Raw genomic sequence first — 19,066 nt, 5'->3', positions numbered from 1 at the left:
TGGGGTCGGGGCCCGGGCGGGGGCGACGGGCGGCTCCGGAGCGCGGGGACACGGCGGGACCGGCGGGAGCCGAGGCGGTGGCTCCGCTCAGCGGCACCGGGGAGAAAGGCAGCGGGGGCTGCCACCGCCACCGCCCCCCGGCCCTCACCGGAGCTCCCCTCGGGGGAGGGGTCTCCCCCCGGGGACCCCCGCCCGGTGCCGGTGGCCCTGACCCCGCCGTCCTCACCCCCCCCGAACCCCGGGGGGACGCTCAGCTCCGCGGCCCCGGGGCACCCACCGGGACGGTTCCCCTGCAGCCGGGGGGGGTTCCCATTCGGGGGGGGCTGGGGTCAGGCCGGGGCGCTGCCGCATGTGCCGGAGCCTTCCACGGGCCAAGAGCCGGATCCGGTTTTGGCTTCGGACGGAGCAGCGCAGAAATCCCCCGCGGCCGGTGCCAGGTCCGGCAGCTGCGACGGGCTGTTTCCTCCCGCCCGCCCTCTTTGTGCCGGGAACTTTTGACCCCCTTTTATAAACCGAATATTTAAAAACACTTGGCCTACGCTGCGGAAACCCCCCCGGCTTCCCCTGCGCTGCCCCTTCCTGCCCCCCCCGCCTCCCCAAAGCTGCACATAAAAGCGAGTCCCGGCCCCGGCCCCGGCCGAGCAGCGTCGGCCCCACAGAGCCCACGGACCCCACAGCCGGGCAGAGGCACCGCCGGGCTCCACGGCAGCCATGGGGCTGAGTCCCACTCCCGTCCTTGTCCTCGCTCTGCTCCTGCTGCTGGGGGCCATGGTGAACGGTGAGCAAACCCCCCCAGGGGATGGGGACAGGTTGGGGCAGTGACATCCCCAGCACAGAGAGGGGGGGGGTCCTGCCCAGCCCCCCAATTCCTGCCTCTGTTGGCAGCCAGGGCTGCAGTGGGCTATGGGGAGGGGTCCAGGGATGCCGGGGGGACCACTGGGGTGACCCTCCCCAGGCGATGCCCACCTCACCCGGCCTCTCTCTTTCCCGTGTGACAGGGCAGCCCCGGGGACGCATCCTGGGGGGCTACGAGGCCAAGCCCCACCTGAGGCCCTACATGGCCTCGCTGCAGCTGGACGGGCAGCACGTCTGCGGGGGCTTCCTCATCGCTGAGCAGTGGGTGCTGAGCGCTGCCCACTGCACCGAGGAGACGTGAGTGCTGGGGGCGAGGGGGGGGTCAGCACAGGGGCTGCTCCGTGCTGGGGGGGCTGATGGCCTCAGGCCACATCCTTCTCCAGAGCCCCGACCCCAGCATCGGGGCCCCGGTGACACCCTAGGAGGTCCCAGCACCCCACGGAGGGGTCTCTGTCACCCCATTTCCCTGGCTGGGTGCAGTGACACCCCCAGCTCCGCGTGCCCCACGGGGTGGGCAGAGCCCCCGTGCCCCACGCGCTGCCTCTCTTCCAGGGATGGCAGAGTCTTCCAGGTGCTCCTGGGCGCTCACTCCCTCATGGAGCCGGAGCCCCACAAACGCCTGTACCGGGTGCGCGCCCAGTTCCCCCACCCCGGCAGCAACATCCACAACAACAAGGACGACCTCCTCCTCCTCCAGGTGGGCTTGGGGACGCCGGGACCCTCCTCCTCCTTGTAAATCCCTCTGCCCCTTGGGACCCCCCCCAGGGTCACTGAATGCGGTGGGAGGAAACCCTCGAGGGGACTGCTCGGTCCCTCCATCCCTCTTTCCCCATTCCAGGGGTCTGTTCCTCCTTCCCCCACCAAAGACCTTTGGGCTGTGTCCAAACGACTCCCTTTTCCCTGGGGTCCATCTGCATCCCGGGGGCTGCAGGGGGACAGTGAAGCCCTGAGTCTGTCGGGGGCCGGGGCAGTGCCGGTGTCGGGGCTGGGTTTGCCGTGCCCCCTGGGTCGGGGGCCATAACCAGCCCCCTCTGACCCGGGTCCCTTTGTGCTTCGTGGCAGCTGGAGGAGAAAGCGGAGCTCAACGCGGCCGTGCGGGTGCTGCCGTTCCAGCGGGAGGACAGGGACGTGGCGGCCGACACAGTGTGCGACGTGGCGGGTTGGGGCACCATCTCCCACAGCGGCCGCCGCCCGGACAAGCTCTACCAGGTGGAGCGGCCGGTGATCAGCCGCGACGTCTGCAACCACCGCACCCGCCACGACCACACCATCACCGAGAAGATGATGTGCACCGACTCCCGCAGGAGGGACACCTGCAAGGTACCGCTCGGCCCCCTCCTTTCCTGGACACAGAACCTCGACTGGACCCACAGGCTGGGGCTGGGAACCCCCTCGGGGGGCTGGCAGCAGGGCGGGCGGTGGGGAGACCTGCAGCCTGGAGGAGGTGAGGGTGTGGGGCTGCACCCCCAGGGTGATGGGGGCTCCTTGCCCTGTGCTGGGTGCTGCAAAGCAGCTCTTGTGAGTCTGGAGGTGGGGATGAGGCCACGGACACAACCCTGTGCGCCCCAAGGGGACCCACAGATGGGTCTGCTGGGACGACAGAGGCCACCCTGAAAGGCCCCCCACCTGCCCCACCACGTCCCGGCAGAGCTGGGGGTCTGGGCTGTCAGCAGAGCAAGGAGAGGAGCCAGGGCTGGCGAGGGATGGGGGTGACCCCAACCCATAGCTCCTGCTGGTGAAACCCATGGCTGAGAGTACCTGCCCCACCATGGAGCCCCGGGTCAGGTGGGGACCCCCAGCTCTGCCTTGGGGGCATCTGACGAGCTTTGGTTCCACAGGGAGACTCCGGTGGCCCCCTGGTCTGCAACGGGGTGGCCGAGGGGGTGGTCACGGCCGGCTCCCGCGTCTGCGGCAACTACAAGAAACCTGCCATCTACACCCGCATCGCCCCGTACGCCGCCTGGATCGACAGCGTCATGGCCTCCGCGGACGGGGAGGGGGACACGCGCTGAGCCCTCCCCGGGGACACGGCTCCACGCCACGGCTTGCTGCTGCCAGCACGGCCAGAGCACCCACGCTGCCACCTGGGGAGACCCCCACCGCTGAGCACGGGGGGCTCCCACAGACACCCCCAGAGCATCCCCCCGCGCCGGGAGGAAGGCTGGGCCGGGGGAGCGCTGACAAACTGGGGGACAGGGGTCCCCGGTCATGGCCTCCCCTGGCAAAGTGTGGGGTAGGCCAGGGGAGGGTGGGGGGTCAGAGCCCCCCGCGCTGGTGGAAGGCACAGGCTTTGCTGACCGCGCCGTAACGCTGCCCGCGACCCGCTGCAATAAAGCCACGATGATTCCTGCAGGGGGGACCGTGGTGGGGTCTGCGTGGGAGCCCCTGCCCGGGGCGGGGGCACAGGCAGCACCAGGAGCAGCTGGACATGAGGGGGGGAGATGCTGGGGCTGAACCCCTGGGGACGGTGCAGCCAGGACCCCCCCATGCTCCCCTCCACAACCACATTTGGAGGGACCCCCCTCCCTCCTGTGCCTTGCCCGTGTGCTGAGACCCCCCCAAACTCACTGCTCTGGGTGCTCAGCCCCAGCTCTGCCCCACAGCAGGCTCTCCTGGTGGGGCACAGGGACCCCACCACCCCTCACACCCCTGAGCACCCCCAGCCCATCAGCCCAGGGGGGATAAAGGACACATCCTGTGGCGGGGCCACGATTTGGCACGGAGCAGGGTCTCCCACAGAGCCGCTGGGCGGCCATTCCTTAAAAAGCACCAATAAGGCAAAGGGTGGCACCGGCCCCACGGCGGGGGGCACCCAGGACCCTCCATCCCCATCCCTGGATGGGCAAAGGGGGCTGGGGTGGGAGACGCCTGCGCTCAGCTCGGGGCCTGTGCCGTTTTCAGGGGGGAGGCAGAGCCCCCCATCCTCTTGCTGCTGCAGGAGAGACGCCCTCCAGCCCCGGGAGAGGCCGGCACCGCCACTGCCCTGGCGGGTCCTTGTCCTGTGTCCCCCACGGTGGCAGGGCCAGCACGCAGAGGGACCCCCTGCCCTCCCGCAGATGGGGGTCCCCAGTCCCTGGAGGGAAGGAGGCCAGGGCGAAGGCAGGAAGGAGCAGAGGGAACCACGAGACCTTTCCAGCATCCCCATCCCGGGAGCGGGGCAGGGGGACGAGGAGCAAAGGACACGGGGTGGGATGGGGTGATGGGGGGGGGGATGGGGTGCCCGTGTGGAAGGGCCCCATGTCAGGGACGGAGGAGGAGGAAGCAGTTCTGGGTGTAAAAACCCACCCTCTGTCCCTCACTGCGCCCGTGGCTGTGCCGGAGCTCAGCCAGCCCCTCGGGGAGCTGCTCCAGCCCCCGGGTCCGTGGGGGGCAGGAGGTGACGGGGGGACACGAGCCCCCGTTCTCCCGCAGAGGCCGCCCGGTCCCCCCAGCGAGGCAGCAGCCATCAAACGTTAAATAACCCCAAACCCCTTCTCTGAGAAAGGGGAGGTTAATGAGGGCTCGGGTTGATTACTGTTTTAACTTGCAGGGGAAAAGAGCCTTAACAAGAAGTTGTAGTTTCCTAATTAGCCATTTGATTTTCCTTAATTACCAGAAGAATAGCAAGGCAGAGACCAGCTCCGTACAGCAGAACGTTAAACGGAGCTGAGAGACAAGCTCTTTGCCACAGCTCAATTTTTCACTAATAAATGAAAACGCAGTTCCAGGGGGAAGGGGATACACAGAAATTGGCGTGTTCTCTCCCCAGAATGGTCTCTGGGGACTGAAAGGGCTCCCTGGAGCCACCTGCTCCAGTCCCGATCCCAGAGGCCACCAGCCACCCAGGCTCCTGTGGGCAGGTCCTGTCCCACCTGGGCTTCCAGCCCGGGGCCTGTGCCAGCCCCACGCCAGGACAAACCCTCCAAGGAGCTTCCACCCTCTGTAAGTGCCGGAGCTGAGCAGGGCCATATCCCACCAGCTGGGGGGCTGCGGGGCTCCCCTTGGCAATGGAAAGCCCACCCCAAGGACTGACGGGCCCTAGAGAGCAGGAGCAAGCAGGAGCCAGGGGCTTCCATCCCAAGAGCAAACAGCCAGGGCTGCCACATCCAGCAGATTCCAGTGTTAGCACCATTAATTTGCAGTTTCTGGTAAATAAGGGAGCTGGGTGAGGTGGCTGCTCAGCACCGTCTGAAGCTGGAGATGCACAACTGTCCCCATGACCTGATGTCTTCTCCTGTGTCTGCAATAACCTGACAGAAGCATCGAATGTTAATTTCCCTTCCAATTTTGCCGATGTTGGCAGCTCCCTTCCTATCAGAGAAGCAATTCACAGGCCTCCCCCCTTCTCTGTTCCTGCATCAGGTGACGCATGACCCAAGTCACACAAAAGACCGCTGAAGTTTGGGAAACCAACCAACCCCTCTGTACAAAATTAAGGGAAATTTTATTTACAAAAGAGCTGTGGGTTCAGTGAGAGCCGAGCAGAGGGTTTGCTCAGGGAGCAACAGTCCCTCAGCAACGGCTCCAATGATGGTGTCTCCATCAGAGGGGCAGGTTCTCCCAAGGGAGGGAGAGGCACAGGGGAATGGGGGGTTCCCATCCCACGTGGAGCTTCCCCAGCAGCGCAGCAAAGGGCAAACATGAGGCACCAGGAATTCATTCCCCCTTCACCAGAGATGTCTGTTCACCCCCAGCCACCCCCATCACCCCCCTCTGCCTGGGAAGGGGCTCAGGCCGGGCCCAGACACGGGGGCTCTGGCCTCCCCAGGTGGCCCTGATGGGGAACCCTCTGCCACCCCCTCCCCGCTCTGCCCTGTGAGGAGGATCAACACAAGAAGAGCAGCAGCACCGCAGCCCGTCTCACAGTCACGGTCTGGAGGGCTGAGAGGAGCTGCCATCCCTTTGTCCCTGACGCCTGCGGGGAAGGGAGCTCCGAGCAGCTCTTCCGTCCCCCCTCAGGAGTAGCTGAGGGGCATCCTCCTCCACAGCCCCCCGCAGAGACAGTTCTTGATCCAGCGCTGCTCCCACTGCTTCACCGCCGTCACCTTGTTGGGAGACTTCAGCATCGTGACGCACCCGCACCTGGAACGAGAGGGAGCTGCAGCCGGGGCCATGGAGCACCCAGAGAGCAAGGAATCTGGGGAGGAAACCAGCTTTTGTCATCTGCAGGGGATCTTTGTCAGCCCTAAAACCCAGCTGAAACCACCCGATCAATTATCCGAAGGGAGGTTATCAGGTTGTCTTCAAGACAACAGCCCCCAGCTGCTATTTATACAGAAAACAGCAGACATTCAGCTTGGAAAAACGATCTGCTACAGAGACTTTCTATTAAAACCAATAATTAAAGCTAATTCAATCACATGATGAGATGGATGTTTGCTCCCTGCACCATTGTTTTGAAATCCAGGCTCTTTTGTGAGGGTGGGTGAAGAGGACAGCACAAAGGGACTTAGAACACAAGCCTGGTTTGAAAGACGACTCCAAAATGGCACCGTGGATCCTGTGATTCTTCTCCCTCACCAGCTCCTCTCCAAGAGCACAGGTAGTTTTATTTAAAGACCAGACTTGCTGAGGATCTCTCATCACTCCTACAGGCCAAATCTGCCTCCGTTCACCTGCACAGCCCGATGGCTCTGGGATTTTCCTGCTAAAGCAACCTCCTATTTATCCCAGGATGCACAATCTGGCCCTTAGATGAAACCACTGGCAACGACAAACATGGCTCATTCTCACAGGGAGGGGGGTACTTTGTGCTGGGCAAAGCAGTGAGATGTTGAACAGCCACAGTGCAGGGACCCTGCAGCAACGCGCTTTAAGGATCTCGGTTTTCCAAGGGATTTGCCTTAAAAACAACCACAACGGCTCCCCCCCCGTGCCAGGGGCAGCACCAAACACACCAAAAGCCTTGTTCCAGAAGGAGCCCTTCCTCCTGCAGCCGCAATGAGCGTGAAACGTTACTGGGATACCAGGGAGGGAGGGAAACAGAGACTGAAAGAGCTTTTGAATGACAAAAGGCAGAGCCTGGGTTCCTGCCAGGGCCTCCTCCCGGGACGCTCACCTGGTGCAGGACTTGCACTCCTCCGTCGGGTACGCGCCCAGATGAAGCCGTCTCAGATGATCGATTTTGGGTTGTCCAGGCGCCCTGGGGAGGAAGAAGAAGGGGAACATTCTAGAATATCGCTTTCTAAAAGCTGTTTCCAGGGCGGTGAGCAACGTTTCAGTGGCCAAGAAGACACGGGCTTTGACTACCCAGTCCCTGAGCGCCAGGGGACTCGGCCACGCTGACACAAACCCAGTCACAAACCAGCAATTTCCCCCCCTCCATTTGCCTCCTCTTTTCAACACTTTAAATCCCCACCACATTCCAAGTTAAGAAATGAATTCAGCAGAGCAGAGAGAACAAACAGCTCTTGGGTCACGCCTGCAAGTGGATGAGCCAAAAACCGCAGGCTTTTGTCCCAAACACACTGAGCTCTCTGAGCTGCAGAGATCCCAAAGCCACCCCTTCCCACCGCAGCGCCGGCTCCTTTAGGCCTCTGTACCTGACAAAGGCATCGAACTGGGAAGAGACGGTGTGACCAACGAGCCCAGGAGCTTTCCCAAACTGCAGCCGGACCAGCTGCTTGTTCTGCAGTTTGCTGATGATGCCGTCGTTGATGGGCAACCAGTCGATGTTGGGAATGAGCAGCTGGCTGGGGAGGAGGCAGCACTCATCTATCAGGGTATCATCTGGCTCTGTGATGTGATTTTCCTCACGACCTGCGTGGAAAATAAAGCAAAGAGAGAGAACCAGCAGGATCTTTCACAGTTCTCATTTAGAGATCGGGGGGAACTGCACGGTTTCCTCCTCCACCCGCCAACACTGCACCGAAAACAATAAACTTGGCAGCTGTAACTTGCCCTTTCTAAACACTCCAGGCCTGATCAGAGCTCACTCCCTGCAATTATTCCTTTCACGCACAATCCACATCAAGGAAGGATTCTTTTGTCTGGGGAGACCAGCAAACACTTACAGCACAGCCAGAGCTTCGTCAGGAGCCTGAAGAGGAGGGACATGCTGTCCTGGGTGTCGGAGGTCGCTGTGTAGACGGGGAGGCAGCTGGGCTTCAGCAGCCCCCAGATGCGGATCACCACCATCAGCTCCCTGAACATGCCCAGGGAGGCTCCGTCCCGCAGGAAGCTGTGTCCCGGCCGCACCGGGGAGCCCTGCCGGGGGAAAAACAGCCGAGATTGGGATTTCCACGCAGCACCCAGAGCTACTGCTCCGTTTTCGGACAACTCCTCTTTTCCATCACCACAAGCCTGCAGCGTGCTCTGCCAGAGGCTGCCGGGGAGGCCTGAGGGACATGGGGGCTTGGGAAAAGCTCAGACAAGTCACGCAGCTACTGAGCTGCTTGTCTGAACGCTGCAGCCGGTCCATCACCGACTCCTGGATGGGCACAGAACAGCCCATTTTGTGTTTCTGCTGTTTATTACACTCTCACCCCAGTGTCAGTTTTGACAGGACACGGGGGGCATCTGTGCCGTGGCCAAAGCCACCCAAACACTGCACACAGGGGGTATCCCACGTGGAGCTTCCCCAGCAGCGCAGCAAAGGGCAAACATGAGGCACCAGGAATTCATTCCCCCTTCACCAGAGATGTCTGTTCACCCCCAGCCACCCCCATCACCCCCCTCTGCCTGGGAAGGGGCTCAGGCCGGGCCCAGACACGGGGGCTCTGGCCTCCCCAGGTGGCCCTGATGGGGAACCCTCTGCCACCCCCTCCCCGCTCTGCCCTGTGAGGAGGATCAACACAAGAAGAGCAGCAGCACCGCAGCCCGTCTCACAGTCACGGTCTGGAGGGCTGAGAGGAGCTGCCATCCCTTTGTCCCTGACGCCTGCGGGGAAGGGAGCTCCGAGCAGCTCTTCCGTCCCCCCTCAGGAGTAGCTGAGGGGCATCCTCCTCCACAGCCCCCCGCAGAGACAGTTCTTGATCCAGCGCTGCTCCCACTGCTTCACCGCCGTCACCTTGTTGGGAGACTTCAGCATCGTGACGCACCCGCACCTGGAACGAGAGGGAGCTGCAGCCGGGGCCATGGAGCACCCAGAGAGCAAGGAATCTGGGGAGGAAACCAGCTTTTGTCATCTGCAGGGGATCTTTGTCAGCCCTAAAACCCAGCTGAAACCACCCGATCAATTATCCGAAGGGAGGTTATCAGGTTGTCTTCAAGACAACAGCCCCCAGCTGCTATTTATACAGAAAACAGCAGACATTCAGCTTGGAAAAACGATCTGCTACAGAGACTTTCTATTAAAACCAATAATTAAAGCTAATTCAATCACATGATGAGATGGATGTTTGCTCCCTGCACCATTGTTTTGAAATCCAGGCTCTTTTGTGAGGGTGGGTGAAGAGGACAGCACAAAGGGACTTAGAACACAAGCCTGGTTTGAAAGACGACTCCAAAATGGCACCGTGGATCCTGTGATTCTTCTCCCTCACCAGCTCCTCTCCAAGAGCACAGGTAGTTTTATTTAAAGACCAGACTTGCTGAGGATCTCTCATCACTCCTACAGGCCAAATCTGCCTCCGTTCACCTGCACAGCCCGATGGCTCTGGGATTTTCCTGCTAAAGCAACCTCCTATTTATCCCAGGATGCACAATCTGGCCCTTAGATGAAACCACTGGCAACGACAAACATGGCTCATTCTCACAGGGAGGGGGGTACTTTGTGCTGGGCAAAGCAGTGAGATGTTGAACAGCCACAGTGCAGGGACCCTGCAGCAACGCGCTTTAAGGATCTCGGTTTTCCAAGGGATTTGCCTTAAAAACAACCACAACGGCTCCCCCCCCGTGCCAGGGGCAGCACCAAACACACCAAAAGCCTTGTTCCAGAAGGAGCCCTTCCTCCTGCAGCCGCAATGAGCGTGAAACGTTACTGGGATACCAGGGAGGGAGGGAAACAGAGACTGAAAGAGCTTTTGAATGACAAAAGGCAGAGCCTGGGTTCCTGCCAGGGCCTCCTCCCGGGACGCTCACCTGGTGCAGGACTTGCACTCCTCCGTCGGGTACGCGCCCAGATGAAGCCGTCTCAGATGATCGATTTTGGGTTGTCCAGGCGCCCTGGGGAGGAAGAAGAAGGGGAACATTCTAGAATATCGCTTTCTAAAAGCTGTTTCCAGGGCGGTGAGCAACGTTTCAGTGGCCAAGAAGACACGGGCTTTGACTACCCAGTCCCTGAGCGCCAGGGGACTCGGCCACGCTGACACAAACCCAGTCACAAACCAGCAATTTCCCCCCCTCCATTTGCCTCCTCTTTTCAACACTTTAAATCCCCACCACATTCCAAGTTAAGAAATGAATTCAGCAGAGCAGAGAGAACAAACAGCTCTTGGGTCACGCCTGCAAGTGGATGAGCCAAAAACCGCAGGCTTTTGTCCCAAACACACTGAGCTCTCTGAGCTGCAGAGATCCCAAAGCCACCCCTTCCCACCGCAGCGCCGGCTCCTTTAGGCCTCTGTACCTGACAAAGGCATCGAACTGGGAAGAGACGGTGTGACCAACGAGCCCAGGAGCTTTCCCAAACTGCAGCCGGACCAGCTGCTTGTTCTGCAGTTTGCTGATGATGCCGTCGTTGATGGGCAACCAGTCAATGTTGGGAATGAGCAGCTGGCTGGGGAGGAGGCAGCACTCATCTATCAGGGTATCATCTGGCTCTGTGATGTGATTTTCCTCACGACCTGCGTGGAAAATAAAGCAAAGAGAGAGAACCAGCAGGATCTTTCACAGTTCTCATTTAGAGATCGGGGGGAACTGCACGGTTTCCTCCTCCACCCGCCAACACTGCACCGAAAACAATAAACTTGGCAGCTGTAACTTGCCCTTTCTAAACACTCCAGGCCTGATCAGAGCTCACTCCCTGCAATTATTCCTTTCACGCACAATCCACATCAAGGAAGGATTCTTTTGTCTGGGGAGACCAGCAAACACTTACAGCACAGCCAGAGCTTCGTCAGGAGCCTGAAGAGGAGGGACATGCTGTCCTGGGTGTCGGAGGTCGCTGTGTAGACGGGGAGGCAGCTGGGCTTCAGCAGCCCCCAGATGCGGATCACCACCATCAGCTCCCTGAACATGCCCAGGGAGGCTCCGTCCCGCAGGAAGCTGTGTCCCGGCCGCACCGGGGAGCCCTGCCGGGGGAAAAACAGCCGAGATTGGGATTTCCACGCAGCACCCGGAGCCACTGCTCTGTTTTCGGACAATTCCTCTTTTCCATCACCACGAGCCTGCAGCGTGCTCTGCCAGAGGCTGCCGGGGAGGCCTGAGGGACATGGGGGCTTGGGAAAAGCTCAGACAAGTCACGCAGCTACTGAGCTGCTTGTCTGAACGCTGCAGCCGGTCCATCACCGACTCCTGGATGGGCACAGAACAGCCCATTTTGTGTTTCTGCTGTTTATTACACTCTTCACCCCAGTGTCAGTTTCAACAGGACACAGGGGGCATCTGTGACGTGGCCAAAGCCACCCAAACACTGCACACAGGTGGTTTTTGCCCCTCTGGCCTGTTCCCAGCCCCGGGCCCTCACCTGGTTGGGCAGACTGGCCAGCAGGTACAGCACAAAGTCCCCCACCCACTGGATGAGCTGCTGCAGGGACTGCAGCGTGGTCATCTCCAGGACAAACTCCTCTGTCTTCAGGTTAATCATCACCTTGTCGATGTCTGAAACAGAAGCGAGACATCTCCTGGCTCAGGAAGAAGATGGATCCAAACTTCACCCCCCATCCCTGTGCTGGCAGGAGAGGTCATCCTCCTCTTCCTCAAACCCCAGGAGTTACTATGAGACCCTGACACTTTATATCGAACCTAAAAGGGGAAGGATTTGACCCAAACCACCCCGAAGGCAGTGCCCAATGTGTGAGCAATCCCTACCTATGTCCGTGATCTTGGAGCAGATCTCGGTGAGTCGGTCCCCGGGGCTCTTGTCCGGGGTGTTCAGGAAGTGGGGGCGCAGCAGGGATTTGAGGGTGCAGCTGATGGCGATGAGGAAGAGCTTGGCATGGTAGTCACAGACACGGGCGATGGTGCTGGAGGAGAGCTTGCAGAGAGACGCCTTCATGGCAACGATGCGTGTGGAGAGGACCTGATTGACGGAGAGACACCAGGAAAAATACAGAAGTAAAGGCAGAATTAGAATAAGCTCATTAAAGCAAGCTGCTTTATTCTCTACCCTCCGTTCCTGCCACATGAATGACAGCAATAGTGGATGCTGTTCCGTGCATGTACAAACAGTGCTCCTGTTCCCAGAATCTCCGCCAAAAATAGACTTCTCCATCTCACAAGAAGCTTCCAACAGGTAGAGACCCATTAATGGTAGTGACAATGAACACGGCTTAACTGGAGGCTCTTCAAGCCTCGAGTGCTGCTCGAGTAGCGTAGAGACAGTGCAGCCAGGCAGAGCCATCTGCCTCCCGAGCGCTGGCAAGGACTGCTCCCTCCTCCTGGTCACCGAGCCTCCCCCTGTGCCCCCCCTCTGCAGGGAGCCCCCCCAGACCTGCTGCAGGGCTGCGTTCTGGCGCATGTACTCCTCGTGCAGCTTCTCCACCAGGTTCTGCACCATGTTGGGCTGGACGTGGAGCAGGATGTCCCACCAGTCGTAGCCGGTCACCATGCAGTACTCCAGCAGGAACAGCAGGTGACGGAGGGACATGTTCATGTCCAGCACGTGGCCCATGGAGGGGGAGATGCGGAGCATGCTCAGCTGAAGGGAGGAGGCAACGGAAAATCTGCGTCAAGAACTGGACGGAAAACATTCTGCAGAGCTTTAACACGACACAGGGCCAACTGCTCCTCGACCCTGACCCACAGATACAACTCCTGCATCAACAGGATACACCCCTTCTTGTTTAACACGGATCACCCAGCTGGAAGTAACATCCCCAGCGTTCTCCTGGGTGATCCATCACCTCTTAGAGAGACAAAGAGAGAGCCTGGGCGAGAAGACCAGAGCACACTACCTTCCCGTGACTGTCAATGCCAGCCAAGGCCAGAGATGTCCAGGAGAGCTGCATGGCTTTGAAGTGAACCAGGGGACCAGCAGTTCGCTGCCTTTTGATGGTCTGCTCGTCCACGGGGCGCTGGGAGGAGGAGCCGTAGAAGACAGCCATCATCTGCAGGGACAGGCGATGGACGATGTGGACGCTGCCGTCATGAAAAGCCAAAGCCAGACCTGGGGAGAGAAGACACACGAAGCTGAGCCAGAGACTGCTCCCCTGTAACCATACCGTTTATTCTGAATTCCTCCTCCAGCTACACAGCTCACAAGATTAAGAATGGAAAGTTTCAGGGACAAGCTACACATTTAGTAGAAAGACAACGGACACTCCTTACCCAATCCAGGGAAGAATTTGGTGTCATTCGCCACCTTCAGATCGGTGTTGGTCAGGGAGATGGGCAACTTGGGCAGGGCCACGGCCGAGACCCGATCCAAGTCGTTGGTGGCAGAGAGAATCCGCCACTTCAGTATCATGGGCTGCTTGTCTCCAACTGTGAAAAATAAGTAACGAAAGTGAGGCATCTCTCCCCAAACCAGAAAACGCATCCCCCCACCCATTCCTGCCCCACTCCCCCTCCCTGAGGAAGTGGGATTACAGATCACGCATTGAGTATTTGTTCATTCCACCAGACCCATGTATTTCCCTCATATTTCCCTATTTTTTTTCTGACCTCAGTAATTGTACAAACAATGACTTGTTTTCCTAAGTCTCTTTTGACGGAAGGCTCTGCTGCTAGTGATTAAAAAAATCCTTCTGTACAATAATTCTTTATATTTCACTGGAACAAACTACATAATTTGATTTTGTTCTATCTGAGATCAGGTGGAAACCCAGGCAGCCTGGACAGCCCGATGGAACTAGCGCTGCTGCACATGATCTGTTTCCTTCAGAAGGCTCAGCTCGCTCAGTTCTCAGCGGGGAGAGCGGTTCCACAGCACAGCACAGGGAATGCCTTTTATTGAGTGAAAGTAACAATCAAACCACTTCCTGGAAACCAGCAATTTGCTGCCTAAGATGCAAACAGATGGAACAGAGCATTTGGCTGAGAACACCTGAAAAACAAATACGGGATTCTGGATAATCCCATATATGTGATAATGGCTGTGAGCACCTGTCCTGCGTTCTCACTTAGCTTTCACTCCTATTTTTAAGCGTGTCCAGTGCAGAAACTCACCCACGGGGGAGATTTGCTGGAAGATGTTATTGACTGGCAAACCCTCCTTCCGCAGAGACCAGCACTCCACGATGCTGCTGTTCTGGTTGGAAGCACAGAGCAGCACCTGCAAAGCAGAGACCCACGCTGCGGCCACGCGCCCCGGCTCTGCGATGGGGAAAGACACCGTCCCCTCGCGTTTCCCACCCCTCCCTCTCTGCTCCATTTCAAGGCTCCTTCTAATTAATTTCTATTCCACCAGCGAAAAGCAGAGGATGGTATCAGCAGTACATAACGGCAAAGTCCCCAGCTGCAGCTGGAAGGAAAGAGAGGCAGAACCCTGCCACGTGCTGTCCCAGCCTCTGCCTCGCCACATCACAAACCATCTCGTCTCCTGCCAGCCCGTGACCTGCTGATGCCACTCACACACACTGGGAACTAAAGGGAAAGGAAAGGGCAGGAACGGAACTGAGTGCGAAGGCAGAGCAGACACCGAGTCCTCCAGCACGGCGCTGCGTCCCAGCCCGGGGAGGGAAGAGCTGCTGGGCCTCATTGAACCACTTCATCCAGAATCTCATTATCAATCCCCCGGCAAATAGAGTTAAGCCACTAAATTAAGTCACGCAGACGAAGAGCTCCAAGTGTTCTGGAGAGGGGCTGCTTTGAAGCCAAGACTGAAAGATGAAAGACTTCCCATCCCAGAACCTCCCGGACAGCCCAGCAGAGCTCCCCTGACAGCCCGTGCCAGAGCCGGAAAATAAACAAAGCAAAGCATAATGAGGCTAACGAAGGACCGGGCTTTTCCAGGAACTGGAGGGCTCAGCCATTACACCCCCATTACACCCCTTTAAGTGCAGCCTGAGTGACAGCAGCGCTTCCAGAAACAGCAGCTACAAATACAAAGGACATCTCAGGACACAATCGTTCACCTCCAGAGCCATGTGGGGAAGCCAAAGGTGGCGCAAACAGCTCTCTCCCAGCTATTCATTTAACTCCTACTTGCTTTAACAGCATCTGCTCACCTGCTCCGACATGTCCCGGGCAAGGAATTTCAGGTGAGTGATGGCTGGGTATTTGTCTTTGCGGGCAGGGTCCGTGGTGCAGCGCATGAAGAGGGAAGGCAAGATTTCGGTGTCTATTTTGCATTTCTCATTCACCACGCTGACACAGACTTTGTAGAACTGGACAGGGGAGGTGCTGCTGCCGTCGGACGTGGCCACCACGATGTTCCCCCCACCCGTGAAGGCAACGTCAGCCAAGGCGACGCGACAGCGCAGGCGGCACAGGCTCTCTGTGGACGTCAGCACCTGCCCGTTGGGCTTGAGGAGGGAGACCGTCACCAGCCCACTGATGGTCACAGCGATCCAGCCCTCCATGGGCTTCCCACCAAACAGCGTCAGCGACGGAGAGAACTTGACCCTGGAAAACTTCTCGCCAAAGTTCGACGCTCCAGACTGTGAACAAAGGTCCACAACACAAATGTTTGCACCCGCTGCCCCCAGCGCGCTCCCAACCCCAGAACTCTCCTCATTAAGCCACTGCAGAGCTGAAGGGTTCAACGAGGGCACCGAGCTCCCACACCCCGCTCCGCTACGTGACCCTGGAGAGGCCCCTTTGCCCCACGCCTGAGTGGTCCCAGCCCCACAGGAACAAGCCAGCCCCTCGGCAAAGCTCTGAGCACCTGACAGAGCTCCAGCCCCACTTGTGGGGACTTACCCTGGGAGACCAACACTCCCTCTCCCTTTCCGGGGCCAAATCCAGCTCCGACACCCACCCACTGCACAACCCTTCACATCCCTGGACCCCAAGTTCTCCAGCACTAAAGAGAGGGAAAGGCTTCTCTCTGTGGGACACCCTAAGAGTTAATGTTTAAAAAAATATAAGTAGGTAACTTCTACTTGGCAGATTTGCTCTTTTTGAGTGTGACAGAATTAGACACGTTCCTGAACAAGCTGCTTATCTCTGTACACATATGGCTCCCATTCCCCAATCCCTGCATCAGACCTCAGGACCTCGAATAAATTTCTTCTGAAATACTACTGGTAGGCAAAAAAATGCTTTTATCTCCAAGGAAATTGAAGCACCAGACAGAGGAAGACACACTTAAAGCATTGAGAGAAACAAAGCATCCAACCCCCACTGAAATTCAGCAGGAACTAGGAATCTGACTTCTCCTTTTGCCTGGAAAACTTTCCCCACTCGACCTGCCCAAGGTCGTGGACGAAGCCCAAAGCAGAGAGAAACACAGGCAGGGGTTTCCCAAGCCCTTTGCTCAGGACCAGGCCCGGCCCATCCGACCGGATCCCCTGCAGAGCTGGGACAAACCTTTTCCACGTGCAGCGCCAGCTTCACGCCGTTGTGCAGCCAGGACAGGGCCACCACCGGGTCCCCTTCCACCGTGCTGCCCACCGTGTTCTCCCAGCTGTTGGCCAAGTGGTCGGTCATGCTCCAGCACTTGATGTGCCCATCCGCGTCCGCCGAGAGCAGCCGGGAGCCTACGACAAGGGCGCCTCGTAAGAACCAGGGGATACAGCCAAAAAATCAAGCCAGAAATCAAACCAGCCCAGTGCATTCAGAACGGAGAGAGCCAACTCACGGCTGCGAAGTGACGGACAAACCCCCTCTCCGTGACAAACTGTGTACCCTTGTGTTAGGAAACACACACACACGAAGGGCGGGACAGAGGGTAACGGAGAGGGATCCAAGCTCACCTGACTGATCCCACTCCAAACACGTGATGACTTCAGTGTGGCCAGAGTTAACGGAATAGACGTCCCAGGGATGCTCAGTGTCGATGATATGGACCATATGGGTGAGATCTGCACAAAAAGGTAAGCAAGAGCCTCAGCTGGTGCAGGGCAAGACAAAAAGTATCTTACATCAAGCAATTTTGGGAAGGAAAACAACTGTGCTTGGCAACTCAGGTGAGGTATCAGATACCAGGGCAGAGCTTGCCCTGCTTTAGAGAACAGAGAGTGAAATCAAACAGAAAAGGCAGTCAGTGATGAAAGGAACACTGAAAAAGTGCGCTCGTTTGTAGAATTTAACATCATCAAAACACTGAATGTAAATATGAACAGAAGGAAAAAGCTAAACCCATCAGTCAAGGTATTTCACCAAAAAAAAAAAGTGAGAACCACTCCCCAGCAAGGAAAACACTCAATAAATCTAAGGAGAGGAAGGGAAAGAGCAAGCACAAGTTTCCTGTGTTCGTTAGTGCCGGTGAGAGATCTTAGGGTCGAAACAGAGCACGGCCCAACTGGCCCAGCAGCTCCTGACAGCAGGACCTGCCCAAACACACTGTGAGTCTCCCGAGGAGGTTACCCAGCCTTCCACGAGCACATTTGTACCTTTTTCCTCCTCATTTCTGAGGTCGGTGGTGAAGGCGATGAGGTTGCGGCAGGACCAGGCGCACACCAGGGGGATGGACGGGCAGTGGTTGCTCTTCGGCTTTTTCTCCCACTCGCAGACATAGGCCAAGTCCATGGCGCCGCCGGCCCCGGGACCCCGCCGGGAGGGAACGGCGCTCGCTCCTCCCTGGAAGCAAGAAACGGCCAATCCCACGGGCGTCAGGCCGCGGGCAGAGCCCCGGTTCCACCGGCTCCCCACCGGGCCCCGCCGCGCCGCACCCTCGGCACCCGGGGGGGCGGAAAGGGCAGCGGCCCCCGGGTCCCGAGGGGTAAACGGGGACCCCAACCCCCAGCGGTGTGTGCGTGTGGGGAAAGTACGGCTCCCCGGGACAAGCCCCGCACCGGGAGAGGCCCCGGCGCCTCTCGCAGCCCGTCCCTCACGGCGGGGGGAGCCGGGCCTACCGGAGGGACGAGGCGCGGGAGGCCCCGCGGGGAGAACGGAGGGCTGTGTCCACCGAGACACCGACTCCGCGGCGGGGGGATTGTGTGTGGGGGTCCCGGTCCCTCACGGGGGGTACCGGGGGTGTGTGTGGGGTCCCGGTCTCTCACACACGGGACGTGACGGCCCCACTCACCGGCTCCCGCCACCTCCCGTCGCGCCCAGGACCCCGCCCCGCCCCTGATGGCTGCCCACCGCGCGCCTGCGCCGCGCCCCGCGCGTTCAGGCAGCGCCACGGACAGCCTGGGGTCCTCAGAGCTGGAGGGGAGAGAGCGGGGGGGAAGGCCCAGTCAGTGGCTCTCATTTGCATGGAGGCCTACCCAGAAACCATCGGTGCAGCGACGGCAAATAGAAGTTGCGAAATTGGGAAATTTTGGTAAAACCGGAGGGGAAGCAGGGATGGAGATATTGGGAAAAAATTTGAAGAAACTCTGAGTGTGTGTCCAAAACTACGTGGTGATCACCCTATCTTAAAATAGTGAGCATCTTGGAACCTTAAATACCCTCGCGGGGAAACACACACTCGTGCTCGCTTCGGCAGCACATATACTAAAATTGGAACGATACAGAGAAGATTAGCATGGCCCCTGCGCAAGGATGACACGCAAATTCGTGAAGCGTTCCATATTTTTGGCACCGGCCCGCACTCTCCTTTTGCCGACAGCGCCCAAGGAGCGCCCCCCGCGCCCCTCCAGTTCCCTCCCCATCACACAGAGACAGAGTCGGAGACCAGGAGCACCCTGTTTTATTGTTCTCGAACCCCCCGCCCGAGCCACGCAAGCCAACAAGGCACAGGGTGTGCTGGGGACAACCCGGGGGGGGGGGCCGTGTCCTCAAGGGGGGCAGGGAGCCCAGAGCAGCCAGCAAAGGCACCCAGGGGCAGGGGGTGCTGCCGCAGCAGTCTTGGACTTGGGGGGGGTCCAACTGGCCCCTTCCCAGCCCCGGCATCACCAGGGGCCAGGTCAGAGCAGGGACCCCCCCCAACTCACCTGCCAGCAGCCCTGGGGACACGGGGGGACCCCCAAACTGCCCCCACAGCAGCCAGAGCCCCCGTGGGGCAGACTGTGCTCCTCCAGCACACACACACACACACATATATACACACACATTAAAAAACACTATTTACATTTAAAACCAGCCCATCCCCCGGGGTGCAGGGAACAGGGTGCTGTGACACACCAGCGTGGGGAGAGCTCCC

General features: G+C 58.9%; 4 protein-coding genes across 7 annotated transcripts in view; 1 reads left to right on the top strand and 3 right to left on the bottom strand.

Annotated features, from left to right (window-relative positions):
* Positions 1–618: 618 nt before the first annotated feature.
* Positions 619–3,207, top strand: LOC106897760 (complement factor D-like). The gene is made up of 5 exons (XM_014958589.1): positions 619–778; positions 999–1,152; positions 1,408–1,552; positions 1,918–2,175; positions 2,694–3,207. Exons 1-5 carry the CDS (start codon positions 712–714, stop codon positions 2,865–2,867), a joined length of 798 nt encoding a protein of 265 aa, XP_014814075.1. The 5' UTR covers positions 619–711; the 3' UTR covers positions 2,868–3,207.
* A 2,027-nt stretch (positions 3,208–5,234) lies between these two features.
* Positions 5,235–8,287, bottom strand: LOC106897747 (mediator of RNA polymerase II transcription subunit 16-like). Its single transcript, XM_014958569.1, has 5 exons — positions 8,221–8,287; positions 7,848–8,171; positions 7,377–7,593; positions 6,893–6,976; positions 5,235–5,916 (listed from the first exon to the last, which is right to left on the bottom strand). Exons 1-5 carry the CDS (start codon positions 8,285–8,287, stop codon positions 5,790–5,792), a joined length of 819 nt encoding a protein of 272 aa, XP_014814055.1. The 3' UTR covers positions 5,235–5,789.
* Positions 8,288–8,420: 133 nt separating this feature from the next.
* MED16 (mediator complex subunit 16) lies at positions 8,421–18,036 on the bottom strand. Of its 4 annotated transcripts, XM_014958643.1 has the most exons (16): positions 18,003–18,036; positions 17,618–17,625; positions 17,370–17,556; positions 16,731–16,838; positions 16,345–16,514; positions 15,042–15,473; positions 14,041–14,146; positions 13,201–13,356; positions 12,828–13,039; positions 12,365–12,571; positions 11,743–11,953; positions 11,399–11,532; positions 10,811–11,003; positions 10,340–10,556; positions 9,856–9,939; positions 8,421–8,879 (listed from the first exon to the last, which is right to left on the bottom strand). In XM_014958643.1, exons 3-16 carry the CDS (start codon positions 17,503–17,505, stop codon positions 8,753–8,755), a joined length of 2,493 nt encoding a protein of 830 aa, XP_014814129.1. In that variant the 5' UTR covers positions 17,506–17,556; positions 17,618–17,625; positions 18,003–18,036; the 3' UTR covers positions 8,421–8,752. The 4 variants fall into 4 exon arrangements, with proteins under 4 accessions (XP_014814129.1, XP_014814130.1, XP_014814132.1 ...); XM_014958644.1 differs by lacking the exon at positions 17,618–17,625 and having other exon boundaries at positions 18,005–18,036; XM_014958646.1 differs by lacking the exons at positions 17,618–17,625; positions 18,003–18,036 and adding an exon at positions 17,832–17,988.
* A 561-nt stretch (positions 18,037–18,597) lies between these two features.
* The window catches only part of R3HDM4 (R3H domain containing 4), a 7,454-nt gene continuing 6,985 nt past the window's right edge, over positions 18,598–19,066 (bottom strand). Inside the window, exon 9 of the mRNA XM_014958642.1 lies at positions 18,598–18,852. The gene's annotated coding sequence lies outside the window, so the exon portion shown is untranslated. The remainder of the gene's footprint in view (positions 18,853–19,066) is intronic.

This window comes from Calidris pugnax, unplaced genomic scaffold, assembly GCF_001431845.1.
Source record: "Calidris pugnax isolate Ruff unplaced genomic scaffold, ASM143184v1 scaffold425, whole genome shotgun sequence".
NCBI lineage: Eukaryota > Metazoa > Chordata > Aves > Charadriiformes > Scolopacidae > Calidris > Calidris pugnax.
The sequence above is the reverse complement of the archived record's forward strand: the minus strand, read 5'-3'. Positions and strand labels throughout refer to the sequence as shown.

Coding starts and splice junctions, on each gene's coding strand:
- LOC106897760 (XM_014958589.1), top strand. CDS start 712: ATGGGGCTGAGTCCCACTCCCGTCCTTGTCCTCGCTCTGCTCCTGCTG. Junction 779..998: donor GCTGGGGGCCATGGTGAACG/GTGAGCAAACCC, acceptor CCCGTGTGACAG/GGCAGCCCCGGGGACGCATC. Junction 1,553..1,917: donor ACGACCTCCTCCTCCTCCAG/GTGGGCTTGGGG, acceptor GCTTCGTGGCAG/CTGGAGGAGAAAGCGGAGCT.
- LOC106897747 (XM_014958569.1), bottom strand. CDS start 8,287: ATGGGCTGTTCTGTGCCCATCCAGGAGTCGGTGATGGACCGGCTGCAG. Junction 7,594..7,847: donor GACGAAGCTCTGGCTGTGCT/GTAAGTGTTTGC, acceptor TTTTCCACGCAG/GTCGTGAGGAAAATCACATC. Junction 6,977..7,376: donor CAGTTCGATGCCTTTGTCAG/GTACAGAGGCCT, acceptor CTTCCTCCCCAG/GGCGCCTGGACAACCCAAAA.
- MED16 (XM_014958643.1), bottom strand. CDS start 17,505: ATGGACTTGGCCTATGTCTGCGAGTGGGAGAAAAAGCCGAAGAGCAAC. Junction 11,004..11,398: donor TGGCCAGTCTGCCCAACCAG/GTGAGGGCCCGG, acceptor TTCCCCCGGCAG/GGCTCCCCGGTGCGGCCGGG. Junction 9,940..10,339: donor CAGTTCGATGCCTTTGTCAG/GTACAGAGGCCT, acceptor CTTCCTCCCCAG/GGCGCCTGGACAACCCAAAA.